Below are 17383 nucleotides of genomic sequence, written 5' to 3' on the forward strand. Positions count from 1 at the left end.
CCTTAGGCCGCAAGAGCTGAGCAGCTCCGGGTATTCCAAAGTATTTTTCCAACCGTGTCCCCGCCTGGCCAGGGAAGTCAGCGGAGGAGGTGGTGCGTCTGGCTCCCTCTGTATAGTGTGCTGGAGGTGAGGAAAGGATTAAGGAAGAGAGAGGTCAGAGGAAGGAGGAGGGGAGTGTGTGTGGGGCTGTGCTGAGGGTGGGGTTTGGAGTAAGTGGAGGGAGAGGCTGGGGAAGAGCCCCAGGCCGGAGCTGGAAGCCAAGGGAAGGTGATGTCCCTCTGGGAGAATTAAGGGCTCGGCCTCGGGATTGGACCTGGGGATGGGGTGCTGGGTGGTACAGGTATAATTGGGGGGCATGAGTGGGGGTAGGGGTCCCTCTCCGGAGGCAGCCAGCTCGAGCTGTCACCCGAGAACTCCTCAAAGAGGGATGGGAAGCCTTCCCTGGGACTCTGCCTTCTCAGCGGGATCCCAGGGTCGGCCCCTGTTAGGGTGGCTGGCGTGGGTAAATCCCTAAGAGTGGTGAAGGTGCCTTCCGAGTGCCGCTTGGTGTTGGAGGCGAAGCTTTGGGTGCTTTGGGATTCGTACGACTGCCATCTGCTCAGGAGGGAAGGATGGGGGGAGAAAAGGTGGTTTAATGCACGTGGTGGCATCTGGCAGCCTCCCTGCAGGAGGTGGCCAGGGCAGGGGCTGTGTCCTGCAAAGTACTTCACTGTGTGGAGCATCCTCCAGAAAAGCCGTAATAAATCCATAGAAATAATTTTGGGTTTCAGGGGGTCTGCCAAGCCCGGCCAGGCTTGTTCCTGACATCAGGTATATGCACTATCCCGTCCCATATCATTTGCCCGACGTCTTGCTCGGCTGCGGTGGGTTCGTGCCTCCGCCCTGGTCCCTGCTTGCTGCTCCTGGGAGGGAGCGTGGTGCTGCCCCGAGGTTTCGCTCAACCTCCTCCAGCTCCAGGATGGAGAGCTGATGTTGAGGTTCACGGCAGAAGGTCCCCAAAGGCTTTTCCTGCCACGCAGCCGCCAGCGTGGAGTGGGGCTCAGCACCGTGCCCAAAGCATGGCCCCCTCCTGACTCTGCCCCGCCACGTCCCCGTGCAGCCCGTCTCTGGGCTGAGACAGCCGAGAAATCCTGGGGGGGACATGGCAATGTCCCTGCGTGGGCTGGTAGAGAGCCAGAAGGGAGCTCGTCTGGACAAATACAGAAGAACGAGGCACATTGTAATAGTGAGGCTGCCCAATCGTCACCCTTTATTTGCTGAAAACCAGACTGCTGGGTGCCTGTCAGCAAGCACTCATTACTCTGGTTTGATTTCTTCAGAGGTTGGTAGTACAGAAGGGAGGAAAAGGCACTCACCTTCTGCAAAGAGAACCGTTCCCCGAAAAGTCGGACCTTCCTCCTTTGCTCCAGTGATTTCCGATTTCAGTTTTACAAGCAATTACTGCTTTCAGCCTCCCAACAAAAGCAGCTTCGAAGCAGCCAACCGGAGCTTTGTGCTTAGGAAATAGTGCTAAGCGGAACAACTCTGGCTGCTCCAAAACTCCAAAGTGAGCGATGCAAAGCTCGGCATCCCCTTGCCCAGCCCAGTTTTGACAATGTGATGTTTTGCAGGCACCTGTCAGCAGCGGAGAAGGACAGAGAGGGAAGGCAAAGCGTTTGCAAGTGCTGGTGCCCATGCTGGGATGGGATAAACTGCTTTCCGGAGGCTTCTCCCCTTCCTGCTCCATCCCATCCCAAGGCCACAGGTCCGCAACCCCACAGCTCTACGAAACCCTTAACTCCTCCAGCAATTTCCTCAACAAAATAAGCGCTCCGAGTCCATTTGAGTGGCCTAACCGGGACCGAGTGAGTTCTGAGCGGGGCCCTTTCCTTCGGTGGCATCTCCGCGCAAGGCTTGCCGCGATTTCGAGGATGCTGCAACAGAAGGGCCATGGGACGTTGAGAGCATCTTGCCGCAGAGACGGAGGTGCTCACTTGTCCTGTTTCCTCCTATGTTTCCTCCTAATGCGTATTTTGCCCCGTAAGGCGTATTTTCCCCAAGGCTTTGCACCTCACTCCTATTTTGGCAGCTTGTGCTTTTAAATACACCCAAACGCTGCTTATGCCTTTTGGCCCAGCAGGATGCGGCATTTACACCCCTTTTCTCTATTCCGGCTAGTTTTTGCCCAAAACAGAGCTGGTTTCTCCCCATCCACTAAGTTTTCCAAGCGGGAAGAGTCCTGGGGTGCGTGGCTTTAAATAACTGCCTGGATACACATCACCGATTGTGATGCCATAAACGGTCACTTGTTGTGTCTCTGGAGTTGGTGCACACTGGGTGCCACTGAGCTCCTCTCGGTGAGAGCTGTCCAGGTGTCCCGGGGGACTCTGGCCCCCTGATTGATCTGGAGGTTCAATTATCCCCCCAAACCGGTGACCGACGTGAGGATGAACCAGAACGGGGCTTACAAAATGACACTTCTGGAAGAGTTACAGGTAGCACAGCCGAAGGGCTGAGCATCCCCCAAACAGGGGGAAAACTCTCCCCGAAATCCCATTGGCATTTCCCTGGAGGGCAGAAGGATGGGCAGGGGGAGATGCTTTGCACTGGGGAGGGCTGCCAGGGGCAGGTTTAGCATCCCTGGTCGCTGCACGGAGGCAAAACGGTATCTAAGAGAGAAGGAGACTTGCCGGCAGGACGCAAGGGAGCTCTAGACGCCCAGCCCCAACTTTTACCTTCTTCTCATTGCTAAACAGAGGCATGATGAGGAGGCACTGATTGACCAGGGGAGAAGGAGCAACGGTGCCAAGATTCACTATGAGAAGGAGGAGTTGGAAGGTGAGTCTCTGCTGAGATGCTGGTAGAGGGGCCACCAGCCCGGCACCTTTTCCCGTTGCACAAAGTCCCTACAATGTCCCTCACTCGGTGTGACATCATGTGCAGCAAAACCTGCCGTGCTTCTTAATAAAGCAGCACAGTTATTTTCACGTGTTTTAATATTACGGCTTTTCAACAGAGGGAAAAAGCCCCCGCGGAGGTCACGGTGTGAGCTTTAGCCATGGGGCTGGATAATTCACGGCTTGTTTACTCGCAGAGGCTGCTCCTGGCTTGGAGAGGTCTGGAGAATAATTGGACAGCTGCAGGCGCGAGGCTGTGCTTTTCTTCTTTTCTTCTGGAGTTCCTTATCATGGGACTGATTGGATCTTCTCTTGTCGCCTTGTGCCATACAAAGATTTTAAAAAGAATTCCCTTCTGTCACTGCTTAATGAGCAAGGCTGAGTGTTGGCCAGCCCAAGCTGGAATTTGAGAAGAGGTTGGATGCTTTCAGGGCACTTTTGGGGGAGCCATCACTTGTTGTTGCTCTGTTGTTGCAAAGTTCGAGTAAAACAGGCTTGGAAAAAAGGAGAGGTCTGTGACATTCAGGGATCCAGTGAAAACAAAATTGGTGTTTCCTCCTGGGACGGCTGCACTGATTTAACCGTGGTGTCTGCGTCATCCATCTCCCCAATATCGCGAGTGATGCAAATGCTGCTTTTTTGCAGGCCACCGGACCCTGTACGCCGGCGTGCAGATGCCGCTGGTGGGGCAATGCCACCGGCATCACCGACCCCACAAGCAGAAGCATCGGGAACAGGAGGAGGACTGTGCCCCGACGGAGCGGGGCTACCACTGTAAGTCCCGCCACCCCGTTCACTAAACTCCTTGGGGCTACATGGGCGCTGGGGTCTTCTGCAAGCAGGTCCATGTGGCTAGTTTGAGTGACTTGCTGTTCTTCCGAGGGAAAGTGGCATTATTTAACAAGACCCTCTTTTTCAAAACTTTCATCTTTTTTTTTTGAGGTAGTTAAATGTATAATGGATTTAGGCTCATCTTCCTCAGCGGGATGCCTGCTTTAAAAATGGAAATGTGGGGAAGGAAAGCTGCCCATCCTTGTGCAGGGGTGGAATAGATGCTTCTCCTTCTCCGTGGCTCTGTGCAAGCCCCAACAGAGCCAGGGGAGAGGGGCCGGCCCAATATTTGTGGCTGAACTGGTGCCGATCTGATGCCCGCTTTGCATGTGAGCGTGATGGGCCATATTCGAGCATGGTAACGGGACGGGTCTCTGTGTTCTGCCCCCAGGCACCCCGTCCCAGCGGGTGCAGTTCATCCTCAGGACCAAGGAGGACGAGCAGCATGTCCCTCACGCCTTGTTCACCGAGCTGGATGAGATCTGCGTGAAAGAGGGCGAAGATGCCAAGTGGAAGGAAACGGCAAGGTAAATCCCTGCTGCCGGCTGTGGTGGGAGAGGAGTCCCTGCGCCAGCAGTGCACGCGGGCTCTGCTTTCCGCTCCGCAGGACACGAAGCTTTTGCAGCTGTAGGTGCTGATGCGAGGAGCCGTCTCCTCTTGCTACCTGTAGCTCCGTTAAAGGGGTTGGAGAGCTGGGGCTGTTTCCTTGCAATGGGGCTGACAGCACCCGATGTCCGCAGGTGGCTGAAGTTTGAGGAGGACGTGGAAGACGGCGGCGAGCGCTGGAGCAAGCCCTATGTGGCCACGCTGTCCTTGCACAGCCTCTTTGAGCTGAGGAGCTGCATCATCAATGGCACGGTGCTGCTGGACATTAGTGCCAACAGCATCGAAGAGATCGCAGGTACTGTGGGTGCCGCGTCCCTCCGGGAACGGTCGAGCTTGGCTCGCCGCTGTGCCCTTCCTTCACAGATCAAACCCTGCCTCATTTTCCTGTGCCATGCTCAGATCTGATCCTGGGCCAGCAAGAACAGCTCACGGAGTTTGACGAGCGCACGCGGGCAAAAATTGGAGAAGTTCTTTTGAAGAAGCACCACCATCAGAACGAGAAGAAAAGAAACAACCTTCTCCGCTCGTTTGCTGATGTGAGCAAGAAGGGGTCGGACCTGCACCTCCTCGACAAGCCAGGTGAGGGTTCCTGCAGGGCTTTGGCACCCGGTGAAGGTTTCTGCAGGGCTTTGGCAGCAGATGAGGGTTTCTGCAGGGCTTTGGCCCCATTAGGTTTGTCCTAGCAAAGGAGAAGCATCCCAATTGCTCCTTGTCCGTCTTTCTGAGTGTCTTTCTTTTTTCTACCAGCTCAAACACTTACCCCTCATCCTTCTCCCACCACTGTGGAAGCTAAAAATGGGGTGAACCATGAAACCAGCACAACGGATTTAAGCAAGGTGAGACACTCATAGCTTTCTTAGGCCTTCAGGGCCGAATTTGCTGTTGCAACCTTGGCTGCAGAGGGAGCTGCAGGGTGCTGTGGGCTTTGCTTTTGGGGTAATTGCCTGAAAATGGCTTGTTGTGCCCAGGCGGAGCTGCACTTCATGAAGAAAATTCCCAGCGGGGCTGAAGCGTCCAACGTGCTCGTAGGAGAGCTGGATTTCCTTCGCCAGCCCATCATGGCATTTGTCCGCCTGACCCCGGCTGTCCTCCTCTCGGGCATGACGGAAGTTCCCATCCCAACAAGGTCTGAACGAGAAGCACAAAGTTTTTATTTCAAACCCCCCCAACAAAACATCAGATGGCATGCACCAGTTTGGCATCCCAAGGGAACAAGGCCAGCGGGAGCCAGCACGTTTCTGCCAGCCACGTCTCCTTGCCTTCATTTCCCCCTTCCCTGCTGTAGCTTTTAAACCCATTGGCCAACGTGAATGAGAGTTGGCCCCAAAATGAAATTTGCGATGGGTTTTGATGAATTTCCAATTCATCACCGGAGTCGGTGAGCCTCCGTGTCCCCTCTCGAGCCGTGCTCTGGGCTGGGAGCTGCCAGGGATTTCCTTGGGTGCTCTTTGAGCCATGACACGTTCGTCTCTCTCCTTTTGTTTGTCTTGCCCAGGTTCCTGTTTGTTTTGCTTGGACCAGAAGGAAAAGCCCATCAGTACCATGAGATCGGCAGGTCCATGGCTACTATCATGACGGATGAGGTGCGACGTGAGAAGGGATATCTCTGGGTCATTTTTGGCTTTCTTCACCTCTCCCTGTCTCTGTAGTAGTGAGGAAGAGCATTTGCTGTCCCCGCTGCCGGCAGCTCTCCAAATAGCCCACCCTTCGTTCGCACCCCAAAGCAAACACGCACGTTTGCATCACCCCACATCCTGGAGGCTGAAATCCCACCCGGGGTGCATCCTGCACCTCGTCCTTCTCCCCGGGGTCCCCAGCATGCTGTCCCCAGTGGTGGCATTGCCAGGGCCAGTAAAACTTGCCCTCTTTAAGCAACAGGCTGCGGTGTGCCATGGGGGATGGGGGGCCTCGTGGAGGAGAGGATTACAAGGAACACGATGGACAGATTTTTCCTTTTGGGGGAATACTTCCTGCCATTGCCAGCAGGAAATTTGGGGGAAATTATCTTGCGTTTAGCCAAGTGCTTATTGCACTGCTTAGGGCATGCGAGATGGGTTGTCCTCTGAGCAGGTTGTCTCCTACGGGCAGGTTTTCCATGACGTCGCCTATAAAGCCAAGAACCGGGCTGACCTCGTGGCCGGCATCGATGAGTTTCTGGATCAGGTCACGGTCTTGCCGCCTGGAGAGTGGGATCCATCGATCCGAATCGAGCCCCCGAAAAACATCCCTTCGCAGGTGGGTGCTGCGGTGGAGGGAGGTGCGAGGGGGACGGGCAGGACGGCAGGCAGCTGGGGATGCTGTTCAGGGCTCCAGATTCACAAGGTCCCTATTTGACACAGTCACATGGCCAGACCAGAAGCAAAACAAGCCAGTGGTTACAAATAGCTGTCTTTCTCTTATTTCCATTTGAACAGGAAAAAAGGAAGATGCCAGGAGCTCTTGATGACAGTGCTTCTCACACCAAGCCGGAGAAGCACAGCGGTCCTGAACTGGAGCGGACGGGAAGGTGCAAGCTTTGATAGTTTGGGGTGTTTTTTTTCTGCTTGCCTCCCAAATCTGAGCATGCACCTTGCCTTTGAGCAGGTTTTTGGGGTTTTTTGGTTCAGTGAAGGGGCTCCACATGCCCAGCTGGGTCCCTGGGCTGGGCAGGTGGGAGATGTGGGCAGCTGGGCTCAGCCACAGCATCAGTGCACACAGGTTTTCTTGATTTGGGGTGGAAGCAGATGTGCAAATACCTCCAGGTAGAGCTCTGCTGCTTCTCAGAGCAAGGGAGTGTTGCAGTAAGAGGGGATGGGCTCTCAGGTTAGGTCTTGTTTTTTCTTTTTTCTTCTTTTTATTTTTGTTGTTGGAGGGCATTTTGGCGTGCCTCAGTTTCTAGTGGGTGTAAAAAGGGAGAAGGAGACGGCTTCTTTTCAGCACTGAAAATTACTCCATGCTTGTGATTGCCCTTCTGCAGCCAAGAAAAGTCCATGTGGTCTTGCAGGAGAACTGTCTCTATTTTGTCCTTCTTCCAGGCTCTTTGGAGGTTTGATCCTGGATGTGAAGCGAAAAGCCCCGTGGTTCTGGAGCGACTTTCGGGATGGTCTGAGGCTGCAGTGTCTGGCGTCCTTCCTCTTCCTCTACTGTGCCTGCATGTCCCCTGTCATCACCTTCGGGGGACTGCTGGGGGAGGCGACCGATGGCCACATAGTGAGCAGCTCTCTCTGTTGGGTGGCACGGGGGAGGATAAAACTCATGCAAAAGTCCTTGCTGCAGTGAGTTTGCTCTGGGTTTTTTTTCCCCCTAATGCTTTCTGTACTCACTGCTGCCTCTCTTCCCCGGACAGAGTGCCATGGAGTCGCTGCTGGGCGCCTCCATGACCGGCGTGGTGTTTTCCCTCTTTGCTGGCCAACCTCTCACCATCCTCGGCAGCACCGGACCCGTGCTCGTCTTTGAGAAGATCCTCTACAAATTCTGCAAGTAAGGCTGGTTGCTGCGGCCGGGTGCTGTGAGAGCCTTCAGAAGGCAGCGGGGATGGAGAAAAGATGTTTGTCTTTCATTTCTCTCAGCGGCAGTTGTTCGATTGAAGTTGTCTTGTGTGTCACAGATGCTGCACGCTGCTGCTTTAGTATGCGATGGTGCGAGAGCCCTGGCTCTCTGAAGGATGGATGGGGTCATTTGGGGGTTTTAGGCTTAAAGCGAAGCAGCTGGAGGAGGAGAAACCACAAGGATGTGGATGCCCAAGATGGGCTGCACAAGGAAGAGGAGACAAATCACTCTGGTTTGGGAATGGGGGAAGATTTGCTTCCCTCTGAGTACAAAACAAGGCACTTCTTAGCCTGATTGTTGCTGGAAGTGGAAATACAGTTTGCTCAGGTAGCCAAATAGTCTACTGCTGAAATGTTGTGAGTTTGGATGATTTCATTGAAAAAGTAGGAGTTTTTCATGTGAAATGGGTATTTTCCATGACAGTCCTTCTGCTGTGATGACTTCGATGTGAGATGAACCACCCTTATTGCAATTTAAATTTATCATTAAGCCCCAACTTGGAGCCTCTTGCTGGCCTTTCCACCCTTGGTTTTATTTTGGTTTCCCAGGGAGTACACGCTCTCCTATCTCTCTCTGCGGGCATGCATCGGGCTGTGGACCGCCTTCTTCTGCATCGTGCTGGTGGCCACCGACGCCAGCTCTTTGGTGTGCTACATCACCCGCTTCACCGAAGAAGCCTTCGCCTCCCTCATCTGCCTCATCTTCATCTACGAGGCTCTAGAGAAGCTGAGTCACCTGCGGGAGACCTACCCTGTGCACATGCACAGCCAGCTCGACTTCCTCACCATCGACTAGTGGGTTTTTTCCTCCTAAAACGCCCCTGCCCCTTGGCAGGAGCTCAGGGCTGCACCTGCATCGCCTCTCCCTTACCCGTGTCTTGGCTTCTCTCCTCCCAGCTGTAAGTGTGAGGCACCGACGCATCCCAGCAATGAAACCCTGCGTTTCTGGGAGAGCAACAAGATCAACGTGTCTGGCATCGCCTGGGAAAACCTCACGGTGACCGTAAGTGCCCCGAGCCACTGCTTCCTCGTGCCGCGGCCACGGGGCCCAGGGGCATTCGCGTGGTGCACAAGTCGGAGCCCTTCAGGTGGTGATGGGCTTCCAGCTGTGCTAGTGCTGCTCTGAAAAGTCATTGCTTACATCTAATGGGTGGTTTTAACCTGCTTGGTCCTGGGAAGGAGCGTCCACCTTGTCCAGTCCACCTTGTGCCCAACATCGTGGGTAATAACTGTCCGCCTCCTCAACGCGGTGGCAGGACAATATTTCTGACCGGCAGCAGAAATAACCCCCTCGTTATGCGAGGTTTCCTTGCCGCACGTGCACTGCCTTTGTGTCCTGATGCTCTGTTTCTCCAGGAATGTCGGTATTTGCATGGAGAGTTTCAAGGACCTGCCTGTGGACCCAATGGCCCCTACACGCCTGACGTCCTCTTCTGGTGCTGCATCCTCTTCTTCTCCACCTTTGTGCTGTCGAGCTTACTGAAGAAGTTTAAGACCAGCCGATACTTCCCAACCAGAGTAGGTAGAAGACGGTGGCCAGCAGCAGTCTCCACGCTCATTTCCCAAAATGGCTTTCCTGGAGCACTAAGCAGTATTTGCCACCACTCGGTCGAGCTGGGAAACGTTGACCTTGAAGGCCAAGCTCTCCATCAGCGTGGACGTCCCTCACTCATTTCCATGAGCGCAAAAGGATCGTAGCATTTCCCACCTGCCTGGCAACCTGTCCTGGAGCCATCTCTTGCTCAGGCAGTGGGAAATCAGGTCTTCCACAGTTACTTTTTTTCACCTTCTGTGCATTATGTGCTCAAGGGGAAGGCTGATTCAGCTGAGGAGCTGCCATAGCAAACGACACTATTTCTTCCTTTTGAGGAGCAAATGATGCCTCAGTGCCTTATTCCCGTTTTAGCTGTGAGCGTGGCTGTCGTGGCAGACATCTGCTTCCTTCTTTTGTAATTTTTTTTTTTTTTTAAGGTTTCAATTAAGACAACCCTTTTCCACCTAATTAAACATTTTGTATTGCCTGGCACCAGATCTCACAGGCACAAACACAGCAACGGTATCTAACCAAGGGATTTGGCTGCATGTCCTCAGCATGGAGGGGTTTTGTTAACCGGTCTTAATGGCGTTGACGTCCCTCACTTTTCCATGTCATGTTGTGGCCCCCTTTGCGACGCCCCCTTCAGCTCTGGTTTCTTGCCCCAGGTACGGTCCACAGTAAGCGACTTTGCTGTTTTCCTCACCATCGTCGTCATGGTGCTCATGGACTTCATGATTGGGATCCCATCACCGAAGCTCCACGTCCCCCATATGTTCAAGGTAACGGGGTGTTTTGGCAGGGAGCTGGTTTCAGCCCTTGGGGATGCCACAAGGTGATGCCGGGGCAGGACAGGGCTGAGTCCGGAGGAGATGCTGGTGGTGCGACCATCTCCTCTTCTGCCTCCAAGCGCATTGTTTCCTTCGGGAAAGGAGAAGACAGCCCCAAAACTAGATACCTCCAGGAGAAGTATCTGTAGGTGCTTGCAAAGAGGGCAGCGGCAGTGCTGAACCCCAGGGTGACGTGAAGCCAGGGCTGGGAGGTGCTCTGACATGGGAATGGAGGGGAAAAGCAAAGCCAGTGAGGTGGCTGGGCTGGGAGATGATGCTGATGTGTGTGCTTTGTTGCAGCCTACCAGAGACGACCGCGGGTGGTTCATCAGCCCCGTAGGACCCAACCCTTGGTGGACGGTGTTGGCTGCGCTCATCCCAGCTCTGCTCTGCACCATCTTGATCTTCATGGACCAGCAGATCACTGCTGTTATTGTGAACAGGAAGGAGCACAGGCTGAAGGTAAGGGGCTGCAAGAGATGAGCCCATCCCCAACCCACTCCGGGCTGCAGGCACGGGGAGAAGCTCCTATTCCAAATGCTTTGGGAAGGCATTGGTTTGGGAAAACGTCAGGCTGCGTGGCAGGATGCTCTCCTGCATTAATGATGACACAGGGAGCAAACGACAGGGAGTTCAGATGAGCAGCCTTTCAGAGGAGCAAATTAATCTTGGAGCAATAGAGAAGCGTGGTTTTGTTTTAAAATGTCAGCAGTGAATGGGGGATCGAATTGTGTTGACGCGCTGCCAGGGATAACTCAGAGTCACATCCTACTTGCAAGTGGTGGAAATTTCTTTATAAAGGAAAAAACCCGGTCTCTTTTTTTCTTTTGAGAAGTAGCTATCGCACAACCAAATCCACTTTGTCTGAACTCCTGCCACCTTTTCATGCAAGGGGCTTGCACAAAGAGCAGATACCTCCTTATTTGTTTCCGAGGCGTGTTTTAAATTCTCAAGAAGTTGACTTGCGCTCTAGCGGGGTTTGAGCCTGACTTGCGACGTTGTCCTTGCTCTTGTGCTGTGGGACGCTCATCTCCTTGTTTTGCTTCCCGCAGAAAGGATGTGGGTACCACCTGGACCTTTTCATGGTGGCCGTGATGCTCGGGGTGTGCTCCGTGATGGGGCTGCCCTGGTTTGTGGCTGCCACCGTCCTGTCCATCACCCACGTGAATAGCCTCAAAGTCGAGTCTGAGTGCGCAGCTCCAGGAGAACAACCCAAGTTTCTGGGGATACGAGAGCAGAGAGTCACTGGCTCCATGATCTTTGTGCTCATGGGCTGCTCTGTCTTCTTCACTTCTGTGTTAAAGGTAAGAGGAAAATGCAAAACACCCAACAGCCACGAGCTTTTTGGAGGTTACCCAAAACCAGTCCCCTCTCTCCAGGCCCAAGCAGCTGTGGAGTGGAGGAGGAGGTGATCCCAAACCTTGGGGCTTGACCCACAGTGGGAAGCAGCCTCCTCGCTTACGCTTTCCAGCCGTTCAGCACGTTATCGATGGCAATTTGCTCCCCCAAATGCCTCAGCACAGCCGTTCCAGTAGCTAAACACACTGAAATCATCTCCATGGGCTTCCTTGCGTGTTCCTCCCACAAGATAATCTCCTCGCTAGGCTAAGAGGAGGCACGTCGCTTTTGCTTGTTGCTACAAGAATAAGGAGAAAGGTTTTTCTACCGTCACAGAACGTGGCATATGGTAGCATGGTCGCCTGTTTTCCTCCAACCTTTCTGGAAGATAGGATTCTGCTGATGAAAGATAACTCCAACGGTCAGCCTAAAGCAGAGCGTTAGCTCACTCGCAGGCACAAAAGCTCTGCTGGTTAAAATCCGACACGTCTCTAACCCTGTGGAAACTGGAAAGCTGTAGGCAATTTGAGGCAGTGCCTGTAGAAGAGAGTGGTACTACTGAAAATGCAATTTAAAAAAATAAATGATTGCATTCTTTCTTTCAGTTTATACCAATGCCTGTGCTTTACGGCGTCTTTCTCTACATGGGCGTGTCGTCGCTCGGAGAAATTCAGGTACGGACTTTTTTACAGCGTGCAGCATGTCCGCTGCCTGGTATTTCATCTCCGTAGAAGCAGGAAAAAAGCAGCGGCATGGGAAAAAAACCTCTCGGAAAGCAAGCAATGAAAATATTTTGTGTACGAAAAAGATTGGAGGAGGCACAGGAGGTCTATAGGGCTGGGAGGACCGGGCAAGTTGAGCGCTCCCTGTTTAAACACAGGTTAGGGCAGGCCAGTGTTTGGTTAGGTGAAAATGGGGGAGTTGAGTGCACAGGGAAGGCAATTTCTACCACTGGTGGAAATCCTTGCTGGGGGATTCAGTGGGCCAAGACAAGCTAATCATAGAATAACGTGGCATAATTGCACGTGGGTGGGCAGCTCTCACGGGCAAGCTGGTTTCTAGCTGGAGCGAAGGGAAAATGGGTGCTGCTCCCAGGAGGAGCATAGTGGGATCCACGATTTCTCATGGCGAGCGAGTTCCTGAAAACTCCCTCCACGTCTCAAGAGGGCCAGAAGCTTTCCGCAGTCCCAAGGTGGCAACTTTTCCACTTCGATTTTGCAGTTCTTCGATCGCTTGAAGCTGTTTTGGATGCCGGCGAAACACCAGCCGGATTTCATCTACCTGCGGCACGTCCCCTTGCGAAAGGTGCACTTCTTCACCGTGATCCAGCTGATCTGCCTCGTCCTGCTCTGGGCCATCAAGGTGTCCCGTGCCGCCATTGTCTTTCCCATGATGGTAAGAGGCGGTGCCGCTCGGCAGAGGGATGTTTGCCGCGTTGGAGTGAGATGTAGCACCACCTCTGGCCTCACCGCATCTTCCCTCTATTTCGTGCAGGTTTTGGCTCTTGTATTTGTCCGGAAAGCCATGGATTTCTGCTTCTCAAAGCGAGAGCTCAGCTTCCTGGATGACCTTATGCCAGAGAGCAAGAAGAAGAAGTTGGACGGTGCCAAAAACGAAGCCAATGAAGAAGAGGTAACGCTTGCTGGGCGCTCGGGGCTGGACATCTCCCTCGGGCTGTGAGATTGCCTGTTTCTAGCACAGCTTGTCTTTACATGTTGGGGCAAGATCAGAACTCAAAAGAAACAGATCCTAATAGCCTGGATCCCACATCTTAACCTTTTTTTTCCCTGAATGAGCAGTGAGCTTAACACTTGAATAGAGGTATAATTTTTTAAATGAGTCATTTATAATAACAGATGATGATGATGATGATGGAAAGATTGGCTCGTAACAGTGTTTTTAACCCCCCCCCCAAAAAATTCAGAGTGAAAGGTCTTTACCCTGCTGCGCTAATAGCTAAAGGTGCCACGAGTCAGAAGGAGAGGGCAGCATGCAATGTTTTTGCTGGGTGTTCAGGTTTTTTCCACTTGGATCCAAGACAGAGAACTTGATTTGTCCCTTTTTTCCGTCAGGAGTCCCCGAAAATGATGGAAGCTGCTGCTGCTGCCGGTTCAGTTCTGCTGAAACTGGGCAAGACCAGCAACTTGGATATCCCAAAGCAAAGCAGGGACAGGTAAAGCCCCACCAAGTGCCAGGACCCCCGGCAAGATTAGTTGGAAGGTGTTTGGCACAGTTTTTTCCACTTGCATCTTTCTTGAGCGTCCCATAGAAAGCAGCAGTCAGCTTGGTGGGAAAATCACATCTACGGGCAGGGCTGCAGGAGGGGATCGCAGGGCTCTGCCTCCAAGCAGAGTGGCTGCACAACTCCCATCTGACCCCAAAAAGTCGCATCCTCAGTGACTTTAGGGTAGCTGGAGATCCTCATACGTAAAAACGAGGGGTTGCAGGCATGATCTGTACCAGCAGTGGCTTAGGAGCCCACTCCAAGTCTAAACGCCCGCAAGAGCCTTTGCACGGAGCTGTAGCTCTGCAGCTCTCAGGCTTGCCTCGCAAAACTCCTCATCCAGCAAAACCTGCCGTGCTTATGCTGAGCTTGGATTCTCGGGGCGCCGCTGTTCCTCTTGCTGATGCTAACACACTTGGTGGCATCAGTTCCCATAGTCACGGATTGCTCTGTAAAATATTTATTGCAGGACTGATCCTTGCGAGATTAATATCTCGGAGGAAGTGTTGAAAACGAGCGTGTGGAAGGCTCTCACTATGAACACAGAAACAGTCTGAATCCAGGGAGGAAAGAGGTAAAGGATTGCATGTGAACGTGACCGTGCTCCTCTGCAAGCGACGGCGCATGCCTACAGTTTTCCCGTGCTTCGGCAGGCAGTACCGAGCAAACGGCCCGTCCCTGGGAACAGGCAGCGAGGACCGTGGCATGCAAACCAGCTCGTCACTGCCAGGGTGGTCCCACGAACAGGGTTGAACCAGCAGCAGCCGGCAGGTCTTCCACTGATGGTGCTCTCCCTCTTTTTGTCTTTTTTCCCCCCAGTTTTGCTATTTAGGAGCCTCGGCTTTGAAGGGGAGGAGTGAGAACGTGACTCAGGGACGTGCCAACGCAGAGACGGGGAGATACCGCTGTTTTCCAGTTGGAGGATTCCCATTAAAGCCATGTCGATGTTTTCAGTTCTCCTTGGTGTGCTTCAGGCATTCAGTATCTCTAGACCAGCAAACTGAGGTGTACGTGCCAGTCAATGGGAGTTCGGTGTCGTGAAGTTCCCGTGTGTACGTGCGTGTGGTGGTGTGGGTTTGTAGTGGTAGAGGGACTGCTGCCGCTTTATCATTCAGTGCTGTTTTCCTTCCTTTTACCTCCCTGGCACTCTGTAGTTTTTTCTTCTCCCCTGTCCTTGCAAAGTCTCTTCTCTCCCAGGGTGGGATGAGCCGGGAGGAAAGCGGCAAGATGCCTTTTCCTTCTCCCTTCCCCTGCCGCTATGCAGGAAGAAGCTGTGAAGCAGAGATGGCTCTCGTGCTCTCTTGAGGTTTTGGGGCGGGGGGTCGTTGGGCTGTGGTGTCACCTCAGGCAGATGCGGTCGAGTCGGCTGGCCGTGGAGCCTGGGAGGAGAGGACAAGCCAGAAGAAAAGGTCCCCTTGCAGCCCTGCATCTTGCTGTGGGCTCAGCACGTGCTCCAGGCTCTCGGCGTCTGCAACTGGTGCCTCGTGCCCAGCTGGGACGGGTGCACGAGCCCTCCTGCCATCGGCTTGTCCCATCCTCTGCGGGAGCCTGTTCGTGCATGAAGCCAACCCCAAATGCCAAGGGCAAGTTGTTGCTCCTTGCAAACGGGTGGGGAAAAGAAACTACAGAATTGCTCTGTAAGGAAGAAAGGGGTACATCCCCAAGCAGGGCCAAAATCAGACGGCTTTTACGGGATGGGGTTTTGCAAGCTGTAGGTTGACTTTTGCCAGCGTGGCATGGTGACTGTCGGAGGGGACAGCTGCTGTCCTGCAGCGCCGCGGGAGCGGTTCCCGAGAAAAGGGAGGCGGAAGCAGCTGAAGGAGTTGAAGCCTTAGGCCGCAAGAGCTGAGCAGCTCCGGGTATTCCAAAGTATTTTTCCAACCGTGTCCCCGCCTGGCCAGGGAAGTCAGTGGAGGAGGTGGTGCGTCTGGCTCCCTCTGTATAGTGTGCTGGAGGTGAGGAAAGGATTAAGGAAGAGAGAGGTCAGAGGAAGGAGGAGGGGAGTGTGTGTGGGGCTGTGCTGAGGGTGGGGTTTGGAGTAAGTGGAGGGAGAGGCTGGGGAAGAGCCCCAGGCCGGAGCTGGAAGCCAAGGGAAGGTGATGTCCCTCTGGGAGAATTAAGGGCTCGGCCTCCAGGTTGGACCTGGGGATGGGGTGCTGGGTGGTACAGGTATAATTGGGGGGCATGAGTGGGGGTAGGGGTCCCTCTCCGGAGGCAGCCAGCTCGAGCTGTCACCCGAGAACTCCTCAAAGAGGGATGGGAAACCTTCCCTGGGACTCTGCCTTCTCAGCGGGATCCCAGGGTCGGCCCCTGTTAGGGTGGCCGGCGTGGGTAAATCCCTAAGAGTGGTGAAGGTGCCTTCCGAGTGCCGCTTGGTGTTGGAGGCGAAGCTTTGGGTGCTTTGGGATTCGTACGACTGCCATCTGCTCAGGAGGGAAGGATGGGGGGAGAAAAGGTGGTTTAATGCACATGGTGGCATCTGGCAGCCTCCCTGCAGGAGGTGGCCAGGGCAGGGGCTGTGTCCTGCAAAGTACTTCACTGTGTGGAGCATCCTCCAGAAAAGCCGTAATAAATCCATAGAAATAATTTTGGGTTTCAGGGGGTCTGCCAAGCCCGGCCAGGCTTGTTCCTGACATCAGGTATATGCACTATCCCGTCCCATATCATTTGCCCGACGTCTTGCTCGGCTGCGGTGGGTTCGTGCCTCCGCCCTGGTCCCTGCTTGCTGCTCCTGGGAGGGAGCGTGGTGCTGCCCCGAGGTTTCGCTCAACCTCCTCCAGCTCCAGGATGGAGAGCTGATGTTGAGGTTCACGGCAGAAGGTCCCCAAAGGCTTTTCCTGCCACGCAGCCGCCAGCGTGGAGTGGGGCTCAGCACCGTGCCCGAAGCATGGCCCCCTCCTGACTCTGCCCCGCCACGTCCCCGTGCAGCCCGTCTCTGGGCTGAGACAGCCGAGAAATCCTGGGGGGGACATGGCAATGTCCCTGCGTGGGCTGGTAGAGAGCCAGAAGGGAGCTCGTCTGGACAAATACAGAAGAACGAGGCACATTGTAATAGTGAGGCTGCCCAATCGTCACCCTTTATTTGCTGAAAACCAGACTGCTGGGTGCCTGTCAGCAAGCACTCATTACTCTGGTTTGATTTCTTCAGAGATTGGTAGTACAGAAGGGAGGAAAAGGCACTCACCTTCTGCAAAGAGAACCGTTCCCCGAAAAGTCGGACCTTCCTCCTTTGCTCCAGTGATTTCCGATTTCAGTTTTACAAGCAATTACTGCTTTCAGCCTCCCAACAAAAGCAGCTTCGAAGCAGCCAACCGGAGCTTTGTGCTTAGGAAATAGTGCTAAGCGGAACAACTCTGGCTGCTCCAAAACTCCAAAGTGAGCGATGCAAAGCTCGGCATCCCCTTGCCCAGCCCAGTTTTGACAATGTGATGTTTTGCAGGCACCTGTCAGCAGCGGAGAAGGACAGAGAGGGAAGGCAAAGCGTTTGCAAGTGCTGGTGCCCATGCTGGGATGGGATAAACTGCTTTCCGGAGGCTTCTCCCCTTCCTGCTCCATCCCATCCCAAGGCCACAGGTCCGCAACCCCACAGCTCTACGAAACCCTTAACTCCTCCAGCA

The 17383-nt window shown here is 53.9% G+C and overlaps 1 protein-coding gene across 1 annotated transcript; it reads left to right on the forward strand.

The window, feature by feature from the left end:
- Nucleotides 1–319: 319 nt before the first annotated feature.
- On the forward strand, nt 320–14323 carry LOC132320341 (electroneutral sodium bicarbonate exchanger 1-like). Its single transcript, XM_059832620.1, has 24 exons — nt 320–340; nt 2736–2817; nt 3522–3650; nt 4099–4234; nt 4448–4608; nt 4713–4892; nt 5061–5149; nt 5282–5439; nt 5809–5896; nt 6402–6548; nt 6728–6819; nt 7328–7502; nt 7639–7772; nt 8390–8635; nt 8738–8843; nt 9197–9358; nt 10043–10156; nt 10505–10666; nt 11257–11508; nt 12148–12216; nt 12764–12937; nt 13037–13174; nt 13615–13715; nt 14236–14323. The coding sequence occupies exons 1-24, from the start codon at nt 320–322 to the stop codon at nt 14321–14323; spliced, it is 3204 nt and encodes a 1067-aa protein (XP_059688603.1).
- The last annotated feature ends 3060 nt before the right edge of the window (nt 14324–17383 follow it).

The sequence above is a fragment of the Gavia stellata genome, chromosome 35, assembly GCF_030936135.1.
Source record: "Gavia stellata isolate bGavSte3 chromosome 35, bGavSte3.hap2, whole genome shotgun sequence".
Classification (NCBI taxonomy): domain Eukaryota; kingdom Metazoa; phylum Chordata; class Aves; order Gaviiformes; family Gaviidae; genus Gavia; species Gavia stellata.